Source organism: Salminus brasiliensis, chromosome 9 (genome assembly GCF_030463535.1).
Source record: "Salminus brasiliensis chromosome 9, fSalBra1.hap2, whole genome shotgun sequence".
NCBI lineage: Eukaryota > Metazoa > Chordata > Actinopteri > Characiformes > Bryconidae > Salminus > Salminus brasiliensis.
Genome location: NC_132886.1, coordinates 13,991,911 through 14,011,136, shown reverse-complemented (window position 1 = coordinate 14,011,136; position 19,226 = coordinate 13,991,911). Strand labels below are relative to the sequence as shown.

The following is a 19,226-nucleotide window of genomic DNA, read 5'->3' as shown; positions in this document are numbered from 1 at the left end:
ATCCTAATTTTCACACTGTTTAAGGTGTGGTGTGGTGCTTTAATTAAGGTACCTAATTCTTCCGTCCAGAAAAGTCTACTTTTTAACGATTCACTGGTCGAGGCCAATTGTGCACTCTATTGTAATTATATTGGCCTATTGTAAAACCGCACAAATGTTAGAAGTGGACCTCCGGGATTAAACTAAACACATGACGATGTAGCACGAGGGTCCTTTAACAAGATCGAGCCTTTTCTTTTTACAGAAAGTTTGTCCGTCTTCACTTTCCGTCCACCGCTCAACCCGGACTCTACTCAGACCAGACTAATCGGTCCGGTCAACACGATGAACGCTTGAGCCGTTGGTGTGCTCGGAGGATGGGGTATCGATTGGGTGTGCCTGTTTTCATGAATGTGTTGTGTTTTGCTCGGTAAATAAAGAACTCACTATGGATCTGCAGATGGACAGAAAAACACTTTGTCATCACCGTAGTTAAATATAATCGCAAGTTTTTGCCACACTCAGGCTTCATATACAGAATCGCTGAGCCGGGCAGTGATTGTATGCGGTTGAGAGGAGAGTTTCAGCTGCTGAAGTTGAAGTGCAGGGCTGTGTGTCTCTGTGCTGGGCCTGCTGCTCACACACCGCTGCAGTATAACGCCGTTTTTGTATTTTTATTGTTTTCTTTTGCAGTTTTTCTTCGGTATTAACTAACGATGGATACGGACAAGTTTAACTATGTTTACAGTTGCGACTTAGACATAAACGTTCAACTGAAAATGTAAGTGTTTTTACTGAGTCATTGTTTTGATGGTGAAAGTGACAGCAGTCAGTTAGCTAGCTGGTCTGCCAGTAGACCAGTAGCTAGACCCCCTGTCTGTGCTATTTACAGCGGATTTGTGTAACTGGCTGGCAGTCTGCTAGACAGCTGCCTGTTGTCCTGCCTTTTTCCACTAATCTGGACTGTTGTGCTCCAGCTTAAAGTTCACACTGCTGACTAGTTGTCCTAATGTGAAGAATAATGGTCTTTTGTCAGAATGATGGTCCTTAAAGGTGAGGCTCTACCACAGATAGGTGGTGGAGGAGGTCACATGGGTGTTTATTCTCTCTTATTTATTTATTTATTTATTCATTTACCTACTCATTTATTTACATTTTTCATGTTTTGTATTTAGTTTTTTTTCTTGGTGTAGAAATGCCCCTTTTCTCATTTTTCTGGAAAAAGTATGAATGTTTTATTTCTAAATACATATTTATCATTTATGATTTCTTAAAATGTAATAATTTCTTGTTTCGTCAAAGAGTTTTAAGTTAATTTTTAAAACTTGATTAAATTCACAGTCCTAAGATAAGGCTTCAGGAGTCAGAGAACTACTTAAAGTATTAGTATATCATTACATATTAAATACTAACTCAGAATAAAGATCATTGATATTTTGGCATAAGTCTGAATATGAACATGAATATGTATGATTTTGATAGTTAGCTGTAATAAGTAACTATTATTACAATTTTTTTTTAAACAAACAGTTTTGACAGGAATGGGCTTCCGTACTTGTTTTCAATAAAACGGTTCAGTTCAGTTGGACGTCTTCTGATTTAGTTAGACTGATTTATTCAAAAGAATAATTGTTCCAGTTTACAAATAGAGCTTAATATCTCACAAAAAAACAATAAAACAACTACTGCTTAATGAAATCTAAACGAATAAATGAGTGTCCAGTGTTCACTTCTTTCTTTTTGCACAAATTTCTGTGAAATTTCAAGCTACATTTGTAGACTTGACCTGTGCTGTACAAGCAAATATTGTTATTAATGATTGGACAAAGGGAATAAACAGTATAATTGAGGGTTTGGAGCAGTGAAATGGACAATTTAAAGGAATCAGTGCTGTTTTTCTAAAAATCATCTCTCTGCTAAAAGAAGCGTAGCACTACGTTTTCTATCTCTCTACTAGATAAGGGGATCTTAACAGTAAAATGCTTTTGGGAAACTTGGGCCCAGTCCGATACACTGAATCAAATTTCCCATGACAACTGTGAACACCATGAGTCAGTGAAAGAAAACTCACGACTGTTTTAATGGCGCTGCTGAAATTCATTGCACTTCTGCTGCGATGGCTGAATCTCTGGGTTCTGATAAACACTCATGCAGAGAGATGCAATCACGCATCCACAGCTATTAAAGCCACGCAGCGTGGAAAGAAACTCACGCCCTCCCGGATTCTTCCATGATAAGGTGCTCTTTTGGTGACAGGTCGTCAAGTTATAAAACATGTTGGCCCTGTCCTGTTGCCCCCAGAACCAGACCCCCACCCTAAAGGACCCAGGGAGCCACAGTTTTATTGTGAAGTGATAAATGTGATTCAGTAGGGCTCCTCTCTGTAATCCATGTTCTCAGAACTTGTTTGTCCTTCACAGAGGGAGTTTGGAGGGCAAGCGTGAACAGAAGAGCTACAAGGCTCTGCTGGAAGACCCAATGCTGCGTTTCTCAGGCCTCTACCAGGAGAACTGCTCAGACCTGTATGTGACCTGCCAGGTGTTTGCGGAGGGAAAGCCATTGGCCCTACCTGTTCGAACCTCTTACAAAGCTTTCAGTACCCGCTGGAAGTGAGTACAAGTCAAGAACTCATTCAAATGTCATTAAAAAAAGATCAAATATGTAGAAATACACTTTTGTCCTTATCCCAAATGTAGTCAGTCAGCTAAGACATACGTGTTGTCAGAAGGTTGCTTAATTTGTGTTGTACTGGAGCTAACATTACTGTGTTGTATTAATAAGTAGAGATTAGCAAAATGTTTTTTATTCAACTGTATAATCTTCTTCTTTTTATATCTAGATATTTGTGCTTCTATTCAGCTTTTTTTCCTCAGCCTTACATTTTGTTTGTGAGCATAGCAACCACCATAGCAACCACCTGGTATACTGTAGTATCCACTTTGAATAGCATAGCAGCCATCTAACAACACCCTAGAAACCATCACATATGGTATAGGTACTAGCTAGCATCACCCTGCTGACTATCTAATAATCAACAACATCCTAGCAACTACTTAAAACACCATCGCAACTGCCTAGCAGCGGCATAAAAATCACTTGGAACACCATAGCAATCACCCCGCAACTGCATAGCAAACAATTGGGACACAACAGCAGTGCAACCACCTAGCAACATCCTGGCAACAGCTTGAAAATTGCATAAGCTGCACAGTCACTCTGCATTTTCTTCAGGAAATGCCTTGTTCTAGTTCAAGTTATTTGTTTATTAGATGTTTATATGGGATTGAAAAAAAAGAACATAGCATTAGCATGACAGATACAGTATATAAGCAATGTTGTTCAGTGCAGCAAACCGTCATTTAGACTTAATTTTGAATGTGTACTGTTTGATTGGTAGATTGCGAGATGTGTAGATATACGTATACATAAATGTTCATACGTATGTCATTATAGATAACTATAGATAATTTAATGGATAATTTATGGATAATGTATGTTTGTGTGTTTATAGCTGGAATGAATGGCTGAGGTTGCCAGTGAAGTATCCTGACCTGCCCCAGAGTGCTCAGGTAGCTCTCACTGTATGGGATGTTTATGGACCGGGCCGTGCCACGCCTGTAGGAGGCACCACTGTAACCCTGTTTGGGAAATATGGGTGAGTCTCTCTTGTTTCACAGATCTGTTTATCAGCCTCCAGAAATTGTCATGATAACAGTGAATCAATGTGATGCTCTACTGATTTGCCCACATACAGTATGCGAAATGTGCACAATCAGTGCCTTTTTTTCTATGCTGGTTTTTAAAGAAGCATTGCTTCTGAAAAGCATTTTGGAACCAGTTGGAACACTTTTAGAACTGATTTCTATTTTGTGCCTCTACTCCAGGTTCAGACGACTGCTAATTGTGCTGTATATCTCTTGCTTGGGAGAACTGTGTAACACTGCATAGCCTGAGTCATATTGTTGTACAATCCTGTTATATTACTTAACTGCTTCAGACCACATGCTTCTTTTACTTATCAGCTTGTCTAGAAATGCATGTGTAAAACTTCAGGGTGGCTCAAAGGGCGAATTACATTTCATGGCTGTAGGACAAGGACAGGAAGAGGCAGTGCAGTTCTCAAATAATGAGAATAATTAACACACAATTGTGATGGAGAGCGTATTTACACAGTAGTGGAAAGCAGCCAATTTACAATAAGCCAAGAATACACTGTTAAAAGTATAAGTTCCTTTATATATAGGGTAGAATATTTAGGGGTCCGTCAATATAAAACTGTGGATGAATTTTCTATTAACTCTTTCATGAGGGTTCCCCAAAACACCTTAAGTCATTGAACGTCTATCTTCAAATGTAATGCATTAATGCCCTTATGCTCTGTCATGATTTTTATTTATTTTTTTAATGCCTATCTTTCTATTTCTCTTTCCCTATCAGAATGTTTCGGCAGGGCATGCACGATCTGAAGGTGTGGCCGGGGGTGGAGGGGGATGGTGGAGAGCCCACCTGCACACCAGGCAGGACCAGCAGCACTCTGGCCGAGGATCAGATGGGCAGACTGGCTAAGGTTAGAGCAGAGAGGCATATGTAAACAACAGTGTTGATGTGGCGGAATGCTGAAATGGATTCCTCTCTTGTGTGATCACAGTGTGTAAACTGAATGAACGGACAGATGTGAGAAGAACTATGCGCACACTGTTCTTAGGTTATGAGTGTGTCTTTACAGAACAGGAGAAAAAGACTGTGTGAGTGTATGTGCATGTGTGTGTGTGATGTAGAAAGACATGATTGAACTGCTGTCTGTTCCAGGGTCCAGACCTGGAGCTACTTAGTGATGTGAGTATAACAGGAGACACAGAGGACAGGAATGCTGAATGTGTGTGAATGTATGTGTATGTAAATGTGTGTGTTTGAATGACAGTGAGTTGGTCTGTTTGTTTCCAGATGATGTGAGCTGAGCTTTTTCTCCTAAATGTTCTGCCCACATAGTATATGCAAAAAGGGCACATTCAGTGGCTCTTTATATCTGCTGTCTAAGTGTTGCCTGTAAAAAGCATTTTGGAACGTGTTGAAGCACCTTTAGAACTGATGGATCTTTTGTGTGATCACATTTTGTAAATGAAGTTCAAGTTGCCATTGTATCTAAAGTGGACCCTGCCATGGCTGTCACCACTGGATTGAAATAACCTGAATCCTAGCTGTAGGGCTGCACCACCATTCTTTGATGCTTATCATTATATTGGCTATTGCATTCTGCAAGTGAGCTACCTGACATAGTACACATGTTGAGTATCGTGAGCATCTTCAAATTTAATCATGGCATCATATGTTCACCCAAGTGTTTTAGAACATTGCAAGGAATATTAAATATACAATATGTAGGAATAATGCAGTATGTTCTTCTGTACACTTTATGTCCAAATGTTTGTGGACACCCCTTCTAATGAACGGAATCAGAACAGGACTCAAAGGTGAGCATGGGCTAGAGGATTGACGACCCCCAGCATTGAGCTGTTGACCAGTGGAACTGTATTCTTTGGAATGATGGTGCTCCATCCAATATTTTTGGGATGAGTTGAAGAGCTGTGGATGAGGTGGGGTGGTGCTCACCCAACATCCTGACCTCACTATTGCTCTTGTCACTTAAACGCAGTCGAAACCTCACAGCAGTGCCCTAAAGTAGAAAGCCTTCCCTGGACAGGTGCACATATTTGTCACTGTACTATGTGTTTTTACCCATCTGTGGTAATGAACACACACACACACACACTAGTGAACTAGGGGCAGTGAGCACACACACCACTTCAGCACCCGGCGAGCAGAGAGTGTAAAGGGCCTTGCTCAAGGGCCCAACAGTGGCAGCTTGCAGAGCCCGAGTATCGAACCCACAACCCTGTCATCAATAGCCCGGAGCTCTAACTGCTGGGCCACCACTGCCCAAACACTGCCCCAACAGTAGAGAGAGTTACTCCAACAAAAGCAGGACAAACAGTTATTCAGGCAAAAACCTTGATTTCAGAAGGAACATTGAATGAGCAGGTGTCCCAGTACTTTTGTCCGTGTTGTGTATATATCACACAGCCCTTTTATTAACAGAATACAGCTATTCTATTAAAATAACCATCATTTTGAGCTACTGCTTTAATCCCCCTTCTAAATACACACTTTCTAGAATTAGTATGGCAATTAGGTGGCGATAGTTTATTGTACATAAAGTAATATCTGTGTATCTTTTCTTTTACAAAAATGACAGCATCTTTTGCAAAAACTTAAAATATAGCAGTGTGACTTTTCCCCCCATATCGGTCAGCCCTACCTAGGGATCAGGTTGTCTGAATTCTTTGCTTCTTTTTTTTTTTCAAACTCTTGGTGATCTTTAACAAAGGTTGAATTTTACTAACTGTGCTCCAACAGGAGGGATGTAAACCTCCCTGTTCTGGGACCACTTTGTACCACTGACCCACTGAGTGGTTTGGTTGGCTAATGAGTGTGAATGTGTGTGAAGCTTTTTGTTGCTGACACACTGGTGTGCTCTGATTGAGTGTGGGTTTGTTTTGTGCACAGCACGACATGCTTTGTCCACTGTTACGCTGCATTACTCATTATCCGTCAATCACTCTGACACACTTTTTATCTCTCTTTCCCCTGTTCACTCTTTTTAGCTGACAAAGGCTCATCGCCAGGGGCACATGGTGAAGGTGGACTGGCTGGACCGCTTGACCTTCAGAGAGATCGAGATGATAAACGAGGTGAGACAGGAGTCATAAAGCCAAGACCTCTAACCTTCATGCTGATTATTCAGAATAGTAATAGCTATAACCATAATAGTAACTACTATGAAACTAAATAGGTTAGTTGTCTTGGGTGAGATAAACACAAGTGTAGACCTAATCATGGTCGTACAACATAAAAACTGTTGTACGTCTCTTCTGATCTTCTTTACAGAGTGAGAAACGCAGTTCCAACTTCATGTACCTTATGGTGGAATTCCCTCGGGTCAAGAGTGGAGAGAGAGAATACAGTATAGTGTACTACGAAAAGGTATGGATAGAACGACCAGCATTTCCTGTAGACTTTTAAACATCCACTGCTTTCATAGATATTAGCTCAGAGGCTTAAAGAATACTGGCCAACTACACACTTCCTTACAGATAGTGTAAGTAGTGCTGTTTATTTAGATGAAGTGTAGCAGATTTTAAATAAAAACACTGTACAGAGTATAAAAGTATTTGAGAATGTGTCTCTACAGCTTTAGGAATGTCTCTATGGATGCATTTTGTGTTCAAGTGAAAATATCGTAATGAATATTGTCTATCGCAAAATAATCTTGTGTATCATGTATCATGATATAATATTTTTACCAAATCGCCAACCCCTTCCTGCAAGTTCTATTTTCCTACTTTCTGAAAGCCCTAACAGGTGTTTGGCTAATGCTTCCAAAACCTATATATCATACAATATATTTATACACTGATCAGCCTCTACATTAAAACCACTGACCGCATTACAGTTAGTAAGTGAATAGTCAGTTTGGGATGTGATCAACTTTCACAAGGGCCAGATGGAGATGGCTAGACGACTGCACAATATGAGGCAGGTGCTTTTAATGGTATGTATGAGGTGGCACTTCCCCTGACTGGAAGAAAGCACATGCTAGGTTTCGTCTTTCCAGTACTGATAGCATTATATGGTAGGGGAGTCATAGCTACTAGGAATTGGATATTGCTACATTTGAGAGAAAATTATTTTTGTTGTTTTGGAGATATATGCAAGTGTAGTGGCTGTACCAAATGTAAAAATACTGCAAATTAATTATGCAATTTGTGCTACATAGTACTTTTTCAATTGTTGATGTGTTGGCTATTAAAGCAGCGTTTTTTTTTCTTTTTGCTCTCCAACTACAGGACTAATATAATATTTGTCTAAAATGTTTTTTGGGGTTATTTTTTCCTGCTTTGTTTGCTACAACTACAAAACCAAACATCCCCAAATGTGTCTTGGCTGCTAAAATACATTTAAACTACTGTTTTTAATTTCAGGTTTATATGCTTTCCTGCTCTTGTACGACTGGAAATAACTGCCCAGGGCCGTTGCCAGGATGGCTGCCGAGTGGATAGGCTTGCTTATAAGGACTTTGGCCAGGGTTGGCGTAGTAACATGTTGTTATTGCCCTTGTTTCAACAGGATGGAGATGAAGCCTCCCCTTTGCTGACAAGTTCAGACATAGTAAAAGTCCCTGACCCTCAAATGTGCATGGTGAGTCAAGAAAACAGTTCCTGGAAAGAGGTTTTTGTGGAAAGGATTTGAGGTTAGCACTCAAATCTCTGTGTTCAGTAGATGGGAAAAATGATTTATTCAGCCAGAGTTCATCTGTTAAACTTTGGTGTTGTGACGTCTGTGTTCTAGGAGAATCTGGTGGAGAGCAAACACCACAAGCTGGCTCGCAGTCTGCGAAGTGGACCTTCCGACCATGACCTGAAGCCTAACGCGGCCACCAGAGACCAGCTCAACGTGAGTGAGGAATAGAGATAATGGAATTAAGTGTGTGAGTGTAAGTGACTAAAGTGCCTCTGGTTGTAATGGAGTGTTTGTGCCTTCAGATCATCGTCAGCTACCCGCCCACCAAGCAGCTGAGTTCCGAAGAGCAGGATCTCGTTTGGAAGTTCAGATATTACCTTACCACTCAGGAAAAGGTGTGTGAGAGTGTGTTTGTGTTAAGTCTTTGAAAATTAATGTTTATGGTTGTGATGCCTCACTCATCCTTGCTGGAAATCCTCACACTCATTGAGAGCCACATACATGGTTCTCTTATTGTAATAATTTACATCTTTTGGAATGGAATCTCTAATGTGTAAAATGAGAGTGGATGGATGGATGTGTGGGTGATTGGATGTATGTATGGGTAGGTGGCTGTATGAATGAGTGGGTGAATGGAACTTTATTGACACTGAATATATAAAATAGCTTAGGTATATACAAAGTTACAAACGCACATAAAAAAAGAAGACACCAGAGATATGAGTCAGCAGGAGTGCAAAGATAAATTCACTGACGTAGCTTGAGGTGGTATCCACTGTAGGGCAGCCGTGGTTATACATTATACCATAAAATGAATAGCTACATAGATCATGTTAACAGCAATATATGGTAATAAGAATAATCAACGTTTTAGCAGCTCTTACTGTGATCTAGCTAGTTAAACCAACTGGTGAAAGTTTAGCTTTGGGAAACTCTTGTTTGGTTGTTGTCAGGCTCAGGTAACTGGCAAATCTGAAATACCACCAACCTTGCGTACAGTCAGCTAGGAAGATGATATTTTTAGCTGAAAGGTAAACCATGTTCTGTTTTATGTTATTGTGTGTTTGTGTGTGTTTTCAGGCCCTGACTAAGTTCCTGAAGTGTGTGAATTGGGCGTTGCCACAGGAGGCGAAGCAGGCTCTGGAGCTCCTGGGCAAATGGAGGCCCATGGATGTGGAGGACTCTCTGGAGCTACTCTCATCGCAGTTCACCAACCCCACCGTTAGGCGCTACGCCGTAGCCCGCCTGCAGCAGGCTGATGATGAGGTGAATATCCTAAAGAGGCAGGTGATATTGACCTGCAGAGAAGACAAAATAGAGTCTTTTACAGATGCGTCAGCAGACAAACTAGTATTACAGGTAGTCTATATATACAATGTGCTCTAAAAGCCAGTTCTAGCTAATTCTTTGCCTGTGCAGGATCTGTTGATGTATCTGCTGCAGCTGGTTCAGGCTCTGAAGTATGAGAACTTCAATGATATCCAGGGAGGTCTGGAGCCTGGCAGTAAGAGGGACAGTCAGGGAGGTCTGGGTGAGAGCACCACTCTGGGTGATTTGGACAGGTAAGGCACTAAAACCAGTCGGTCACTTGACACTATCATTCTAAAACAAAATAAAGAAAAAGAAGGGCTTCAAATGACTTATTGAGTGGTGCCATGGATGGGATGCTAGCCTTGGTCCAACACTGCTTGTTGTAGATGGACTGCAGGTCAGGGAGTTCAAACCAAATGATGCACACAGCTGAACACACCACGCTCTGGAGAGCTTGTCTGTCCTGCTTGGTGCTATTCCCAAACCAGGCTGTGATACTCCCCGTCAGGATGCTTTGAATTGTTAAGGTGTAGAAGTTCTGCAGAACCTTGGAGGGTATCCATTAGGTGTCTGAGGTGGTTGAGACGCTGACTGGGGCATTCTTCGCCAGGTAGTTGATATGGCAAGACCATGATGAATACTGTGAGATGTGAACTGTCCACTCTTTCAACTACTGCTCCACTCATCCACACAGAGTGGTAGCTCCTCTCCTGCTTCCTGCTGCAGGCCACTATCAGCTTCTTTGTCTTGCTGACATTGAGAAGATTATTATAGACCCTCTCATCACTGTCAGACATCAGACCCACCACAACAGTGTCATCAGCAAAAAGTGGCCACACAGTCATATGTGCACAATGAGTACAGATCAGGGCTCGGGACACAACCCTGGGCGGCTCCAGTGCTGAGGGTGAGGATGGGGGAGACATGTTTGCCTACCCGCACTGCTTATGGTCTGTCCATCAAGAAGTTGGAGATCCAGTCACACAGGGATGGAAAAAGGCCAAGGTCTTCCAACTTGGTGCTTAGGGCAGTAAGTAAACTGTAGTGGGTCCAAAGAGTCCAGCAGTGCATAGATGAGACAGTCTCTGACCAGCTGTTCAAAGCACTTTGTTTCGACCAATGTGAGGGCTATAGGGTGATGGTCATTTAGGCAGGCTGGCTGGGAACCATGTTTATTATATAGAGGTGTGAATGTAAAGAACCTTAACTTGATTAAAGGCTCTTTACACTTTACACATCTGTTACAAACATAGTTATCCATGGAACTAAAAGTTATTTCCTATGGCAACACTCAAAGAACCATTTGCAGCACCTTTATTGTAAAGAGTCTGGGGTTCTTTGACACATTAAGTTCACATTGCCATTAAGTTTCTTTGTTTTGTTTTGTTTTGTTTTTTTGGTCACAATATGCTGCTTTTCGCTTTTTCAAATTGGCTTAAAAAAAGCTTAAAAAGTGAGGGTACAACCTAGAATCATTTGCTTCTTTAGTTTTGCACTGTAGCGAACAACTAACAAAACTTATGGCCCAACAACTTTAAAACCTACATGCCTAAATCACACATTTTCTGCCTCAGACAGTACTGTTTATAATTAAATGGACAAAAGTACAGACAAAAATTCAGGATATATAGACTTCTACTAAAAGTCCATTGTCGTAGGTAATTGTAATTGTAGGTAACTGTAATTGCTATTTGGGAAAAGGTGAAAGTTGGACTAGCATTTTTACAAAAAAGGGAAATGAAGAGGAAGTATAAAATCCTGGAAAGTTTGAGATTAATGCTGTTTTAATGGATCTACGCTGAATCAGTTCTCAGATGGCATCAGCTACCCCGAGCACACAGAAGGGCAAAGAGGGCGCAGATGGAGAGAATCTTGAGGTAAGAAAGCTGGAATGTAGAGGGAAAAGACAATGGTGAGGATGGCTGTGGTGATGATGTGATGGTGGTGGTGTGGAACTGAGTGTAATATACATTGTAAGTGATCGTGTGTACTCTGCAGCAGGACCTGTGTACTTTCCTTATATCGCGTGCCTGTAAGAACTCAACTTTGGCCAACTACTTGTACTGGTAAATATTCATGCTAATTTAAAATGAGTACATTTCCAAATTTCCATGCACAGATGACAAATAAAGATTTTCTGTTTGGGAAATTATTAAAGGTATGTAATAGTGGAGTGTGAAGACCAAGACACACAGCAAAGAGACCCAAAAACTCACGACATGTATCTAAATGTGATGAGAAGATTTAGCCAAGCTCTACTTAAGGTAAGTCATATTAACACACATGCATGTACAACAATTACTGTCTGTGTTTCTTGCTTTTTCTGTATGAGGTGTTCGGAGTATGATTTTAACCATCATAACCATTTTTAATTGTTAATTTAATAACAACCGAACAGTGTAGATGGAAATGTTGCAAACATTGCTTATTTATAGTTTTTAATCTCAGGTTATCTACTTTAAGATTTGATCACCACTTCTGAAATGCAAGGCATTCTGGATGTTAATTTCTTCATGACGTACATTCTACCTTTTTTATTAAAGCAAAACGCCACAAAAGCCTGATTTTAAGCAAGTGATCTTAAGCAAGACGCAGAGCTGAGTGCATACAACTGCATAAACCTTACCTGTGATGAAACCACTGCAACACATGGTCTCATCTGGCTTATTGCTTTTATCAGATTACAATAATAAAACATAGCAAATCTTTAATTATTCATTAAGTAAGTAATAATAATGATTGCAATTAACAATTTCTCCATCAAGTAATTTAGTTACTTTAAAATAATTTACGGTTGAATATTGTACTTCCTGCTCCCTACAAAGTGCAAAGAGTCTTAAAATAATTGCTCCTCCACCCAAACACTTCATCTATCTGTTCACTACTCCCTATTGGACATACAGTCACTATTTGGATGTAGAAGCCAACATTTTACAGCTCACATGCATACAGTGTGCTGTATAGATAGTACTGTGCCAGTTGAGATGCTGCTTGGTTTAATACTACTGAAGGCAGATCTAACCATAATACAGACATGTTAAACTGGCAATATATTCAAGTAACATATTTTATATTCCAAATAGCTTTATAGTTGTACAGCAAATTACTCAGGAAATTAAATGAACAATGAATGATGGAGCAGTCAAACCTATTAGTTAGCTCTCTTTCAGCCAAGCTGATCAACCGAGTTTTACTGGTAAGAACAGGGTTGTGTCAGCTCTTCAGTTTACATTTACATATACATTTAGGGCATTTAGCAGACACTCTTATGCAGAGTGACTTACAAAGGTGCTTTGCTGTTTACTCAAGAATAACCTCAGCTAGTTTTTAGTTTTTTTTAAAGACTAATTCAAGTTTTTTGCCATTTTTGACAACTTGAATCTGGCCGTTGTTTTTTTTACATTGTGTTAACATGATAAATGGTTATGATGAATAGACCAATATAAATGCTCCAAGATGACCTGGCATACAATCTTTTCTTCTAATAAAAATTTGGAAGGTTTTCCCTTTCCTGTAAAGAGTTATTTACATGACCGTGACAATTTAGACTAACACAGCACAATATATGCATTCACATATTACTCATTTTATGCATCTCTCAGCAGCAAAGTGAATGATATATTACTGGAAGCCTTGATTCCAGTTTTTTTAATGATGGTTCCAGACATTTGAATAGTTTTGAGAGTCACATAAAATGCCTGCTTGTGAGTGTTCATCATGTGAATAAACTGGTTTGAATCCGTGTTTATCGAATATGATATTTGTTACACTAATCTCTACCCCTTATAAACTCACAGATCTTGACGTGTCTGTCTCTTTCTCAGGGTGATAAGAATGTGAGAGTGATGCGCTCCCTGCTGGCAGCACAGCAGACTTTTGTAGACAGACTTGTGCAGCTCATGAAGGCTGTTCAGAGAGAGAGTGGAAATCGCAAGAAAAAGGTAGATCTCCTACAATCACATAAACCTGAGAGTAATGCAGATTAGAGAAGAACAGGGATACAATGTCAGGATTTGTTTACATTGTTTTAGATTAACTTTAGAGTTAGATTTGGGTAGAGTTGGGTTTACAACATTCTTATTGGATTGACATTGAAGCATTGCCCCTATCAGTGGGAGATGTCACAGCCATCTTTGTCTAGGAGTCCCAAAAAGCATCAATGGCCTTGCTGTCATGTCCTAGCTAGGAGAAAATTGGGAAAAACACTTTTTAAATAATTACCTATAGATATGTGTATCCCTTCATATTTGTCGTGTTCTGACAATGTATAAAAACAATTGTGTGTATGCTTCTGTCAGACGGAGAGGTTGCAGGCCCTGTTGGCTGATAATGAGAAGGTGAATCTGTCTGAGATTGAGCCCATTCCTCTCCCACTGGAGCCTCAGGTTCGAATCAGGGGGATCATACCGGACACTGCCACACTCTTTAAGGTACAGTTGCATCCTACTCTTATCAAATCATCTTTGGTCTGATTATAAGAAATAATCAAACATGTCTTCCTCTTTCAGAGTGCTCTGATGCCTGCTAAGCTGATCTTCAAAGCAGAAGATGGTGAGCAATATCCTGTAATCTTTAAACATGGAGACGACCTTCGACAGGACCAGCTCATCCTGCAGATCATCTCACTGATGGACAAGGTCTGATACACCAGTTTACATACCCACAGATACACACATGCACATGTACGGCCTCATACCTTTACACCTGTAGTGTTTTTATATTTCTGTATGACTTCAGAAATAGTATTTTCTGATAGTACTATAACTATAGTAATAGTGATTTTAATATCACAACCAGGGACAATTCAAGTGCTTTATGGTCATAAATAATCATGCAAAACTGCTGATTAATAAATTTACTATTGAAGCATTCCATATCAATTGCCCTCAGTAAGACAACCATATACAATACAACCATATTTACCATTTGTGACGGACAACGATGGAATTTGGCCTCCGCTTTTATCCCACCCTTGCAGTGAACACACACATACACACCAGTTAAACACACACAATGGACCGGAGTGCCCAGAGCGGTCGGCAACCATTGCTGCAGCGCCCGGGGAGCAGAGAGGGTGAAGGGCCTTGCTGAAGCTCCCAACAGTGAGAGCTTGCTGAGCCCGGGTATCGAAGTCACAACCCTGTCATCAATAGCCTAGAGCTCTAACCACTGATCCACCACTGTCCCAGTAATAACAGTAATGTGCTACTGAACACAGCAGATTGCTTAGGTAAAATGTTCATTTGCTTCTAAAGCTGAACACTTCAGTGCAAAAGAAGTTTATTCCTCTTATAAGATGTTAACAATTGCAACCACGATAAACGCAGAGAGAAGTATTAAGAAATGTACATCAGTAGACACATATAAGCTGTTGTGACGTATGAACTTGCCCTTTCACACATGTAACATACAGAGACGTCAGACATGTCAAACACATCTCACTTCAGGAAATGTTTAGCGTGGTTTAGGCAGGTTCAGTGCCTGTGTAGCAGGGGCAGAAGGCACAGCAATGACACAAAACGAACGCTGTGAAAATAGAACAGATGCTTGAGAAATGTCATTAACATGCCCACTGTGACTACTGGGGAAAATTACCTGCTCTATTTACACATAGCATTACCCAGACTTTGTTCTGTGGCTGGCAGGGTAAAGTTCGGGTAATGTCCAGTACACCTGATCTGGACATTTGTGCGCACACTTACATCTCCTCTGGGTAATGTTCTGAAAGTTACCATGCATGTCTAAAAGGGGCTTTACACACTTGTACATTCTGTGGGTGTAGCATTTCTAGAACTATCTCATGTCATGTTGTGTTGTCCACAGCTTCTGAGGAAAGAGAATTTAGACCTGAAGTTAACGCCATACAAAGTTTTGGCCACCAGCACCAAACACGGTCAGTGCTGATGAACGCAAAAGTCTTACAGTTTAATACCGATGTAGAAGCTCAGCACTTGTGAATTTGTTCATCCACTGTGATTTTGTGTGCCCTTTCAGGTTTTATGCAGTTTGTGCAGTCTGTTCCTGTGGCAGAGGTTTTAGCTACTGAAGGCAACATTCAGGTAGGGCACCTATGGACAGTTTAGACAAAACCGTAGGGCCCAACTGATAACACATTGGTAATCATGGACATCATTATTGTGGCAAAGTTAGGACACAAACTTAAACTACAACTAGACGTATGCCAAAGTTTGGGCACCCCTGGAGACATTTTGTTGATTTTTCTGCACAGTTTCAGTTTGTCTGCTGAAGTTAACATATTGGAAAAAAGAAAACATAACATATTAAATGTGCCATAGTGTTTGTACATTTCATTTTGTTAATTTTGTGTCTGCCAAATAATTTAAATAGATATAAACAGTAATTTAAAAGTGCAGAAATTGAGTTTTTTTTAAGAAAATCAAGAATTATGCAGTTCGACTAGGTTGTCCAAACTTTTACATAAGACATATCACTTCAATACAGGGCGAACTGTTAAATTTGAACACAAATCATCATTATAGTAAGCATAACAAAAACATGTGAAACCTGACCTGCTTTCAGCTTGAGGTTTTTTATGAGTAAGAAAAATAAAAGGTAATAAATAGTCATCAAAACCACAAAAGATGTCAGGTAGCTCCACCCCTATTGCTGTAATATTGACATTTAAGTCTGAGTTTGTGCTGTTTGGGTTTTTCATTTTATGAGTATGAGTGTGACGATGAGAACTGAGAATCTGATTAATCATTAAAACACTGTGGAACTGAGGATAAAATAAACAATAAACAGAAATGAGGCACTATTTATTTTATATTTACATTTTAGTAAATAAAATAATAAAAATGCTTCATGGTCCCGTTACTTACAAACTTCACTGTGAGTTTCTAAAAATGTTTGAAAGAATCAATCCAATAGTTAAAGGCTGCTTGAGTAAATAATTACTGAATATGCTTTTAGTGCTTGAGTTAAAAAGAAAAAAGAGAATAGCAAGCTTTATCTGTTGACTCTGTTCTGCAGAGTTTCTTCAGGAAACATGCCCCAAGTGATAAAGGACCTTACGGCATCAGCTCTGAGGTGATGGATACCTATGTCAAGAGCTGCGGTGAGCCAGGCTTCTGCCTGTATATTTGCTTATAAAGGGAAACAACCTTTTGAAATGCCTTGGAGGATTTTCTTTTTACATGTGTTGAGTTTTACACTTGGGTGAGATTTGTTGGGCAGTTGGGCTGGTTTCACTCTGTGTGTGTTGTGTATATTGCAGCTGGCTACTGTGTTATCACCTATATCCTAGGAGTTGGGGACAGACACCTGGACAATCTGCTTCTTACAAAGACTGGTACAGATATTTAGACTCTGTCCCTAATCGTGCATATATTGCCTACTATAATGCCATCAGTGCATGTGGTAATGACTCAGCCTTTCCTTACTCCTTGAAGGGAAGCTGTTCCATATTGATTTTGGCTATATTCTGGGGCGGGACCCCAAACCGCTGCCTCCACCAATGAAGCTGAGTAAGGAGATGGTGGAGGGCATGGGTGGCATGCAGAGTGAACAGTACCAAGAATTCAGGAAACAGTGTTACACGGCCTTCCTTCACCTTCGCAGGTAACACACACCGACATCCTGGCTTCACTGTTCTTGAGACAACCAAAAGTTAATCTACATATATATCGAAAGTGTAACTCAATTTGTAAGCCTGTTGGGATGCTGCCATGAAGCCTAACCATAACCTATTACCAAATGCAAACCACAAGCTTGATTTCAAGCCAAACCCCAACCAAAGAGAGACTTTGCAGGTCATTGTCATTTTGATTGTTTGCTGTTGTTGTGGTTTATTTGAATCATGCAGGTTTCGTCATAAAAAGCATTATAAATGTCCTAAAAGTCATGTGTACGGATGTGTATTTTCAAATGCTTGTTCATTTGATATTAAGGTTCGAATTTTTTTTTTATATTTGGCATGAAGTAATAGGAGTTTACTTTTACTAGGTGTTCTAGTTTTAGCCAAGATATCTTAAAATGTTCAGAATTTACTGAATATATGTGTCCTTGTCGTCCTCCAGATACTCCAACCTCATTCTGAATCTCTTCTCCCTCATGGTGGATGCCAATATTCCTGACATTGCTCTTGAGCCTGACAAGACAGTTAAAAAGGTGTGAACACGTTTACATGTATTTTATTAGTTTGTAATAATAGCAACAAAAACACTGGATGTTAGACATAAAAAATGATATAGCATATCTAATCAAAATTCCACAAAAAATGTGAACTAGAGCACACATGAAATATTGCTGCTTTGATGAATTCTCTATTGTAATTCCAGGTCCAGGACAAGTTCAGACTGGACCTGTCGGATGAGGAAGCTGTGCACTACATGCAGAGTCTCATAGATGAAAGCGTGGGAGCTCTGTTTGCTGCTGTGGTGGAACAGATACACAAATTTGCTCAGGTACAGAAGTCAGTGTCTCGTAATACTACCATCCCATGCGCATCCACTCCAATTGCACACACCAGCCCTGGGGACAAGATGGAAGATGGTTTTCTTTTACGTTTTTGATTGCGCTCTGTGATTCTTTCCCAATCTCTTTACATCAAACCTTTAGGTCAAAGCAAAAAGACCCAGCTGTTGTCTAATCTACTCTCTTGAATAATTAGGTATCTCAGTGCTGTCAATGACTTTAGCTGAGAAGTAAAAAACGTGATCTCACAAAGCTGAAAATGAAACCTTTTTGAGCCAAATAACATGAATAGGATTATACTGCAGGAGTCAGCATTTTTTATGGCTACTCTGAATGCGCTTGAAATTATTGCAGTGCATCCAACAATAAAAGCAGCCTTGTGATTTCTTTTGTATAGTGATAGAAAACACATTAGCACAGAAAGACGATACGTTTTTCCATACTAAACATAGTCATACACACTTTAACTACTCTAGAGGTTGGTATGGTGTAGTGCATAACAAAGCTATGTTCTTGTGTTAGACTGGGGTTTAAATACCTAGTGGAAGTACTTGCACTCCTATCACTTAATTAATGTACCTCTGTAGAATGATTAAACTGTAAATTGCTCTTAGTAAAAGTGAAGGAGCTTAAATTTCCCTACATCTCTGAATGTATCAATGGTGAGGCTTGAGGTTTAAATGGGTTGAGTTTTCCTGCCAGTGAATCTCTGTAAAGATACTTTGGGTATAATGTCTGTAGCACTATGCAGATAATGTACCGTTGAAACTCATTTAATTGAATTGAATGTACACATATTCCTGCCTTTTCAGTCTTGTACCATTGTTGTCTTCACTAATTTCTCTTATGCGGCTTAACCTGTTTATGCTTACTTTCTTTTTCCCCCCTCTCAACAGTATTGGCGCAGGTGAGAAGGTATTCTGATGGCTGAAACTGGACAGATGTTGCCATAGTAACGTAAGCAGGACAGAACAAATGAGAGTGGAGAAATGTGCCAAGAACAACTCGGCCCGTGTGAGCGCCGGCAACTTTTCCTCCACTGGAAACACTGCGGTCTGGGCACTGTAGAATTTTCTGTAAATATTATTCATACTATATAAAATTATATTGCACTGTTTATGTAAAAACCACATGCTTAAATATAGATACTAACTTGCAAATTTCACACTGTGGTTTGGTCCTTTTCCTTGCGTTTGTAGTGG

The 19,226-nt window shown here is 40.0% G+C and overlaps 1 protein-coding gene across 1 annotated transcript; it reads left to right on the top strand.

The window, feature by feature from the left end:
* Window positions 1-368: 368 nt before the first annotated feature.
* pik3c3 (phosphatidylinositol 3-kinase, catalytic subunit type 3) lies at window positions 369-19,189 on the top strand. Its single transcript, XM_072687522.1, has 25 exons — window positions 369-760; window positions 2,400-2,588; window positions 3,491-3,634; window positions 4,417-4,546; window positions 6,642-6,728; window positions 6,925-7,020; window positions 8,164-8,235; window positions 8,386-8,490; window positions 8,580-8,672; window positions 9,358-9,543; window positions 9,697-9,839; window positions 11,396-11,465; window positions 11,587-11,654; window positions 11,747-11,852; window positions 13,413-13,529; window positions 13,887-14,018; window positions 14,097-14,225; window positions 15,412-15,481; window positions 15,583-15,647; window positions 16,582-16,666; window positions 16,826-16,900; window positions 17,001-17,169; window positions 17,628-17,718; window positions 17,889-18,014; window positions 18,921-19,189. Exons 1-25 carry the CDS (start codon window positions 696-698, stop codon window positions 18,933-18,935), a joined length of 2,628 nt encoding a protein of 875 aa, XP_072543623.1. The 5' UTR covers window positions 369-695; the 3' UTR covers window positions 18,936-19,189.
* Window positions 19,190-19,226: the final 37 nt, after the last annotated feature.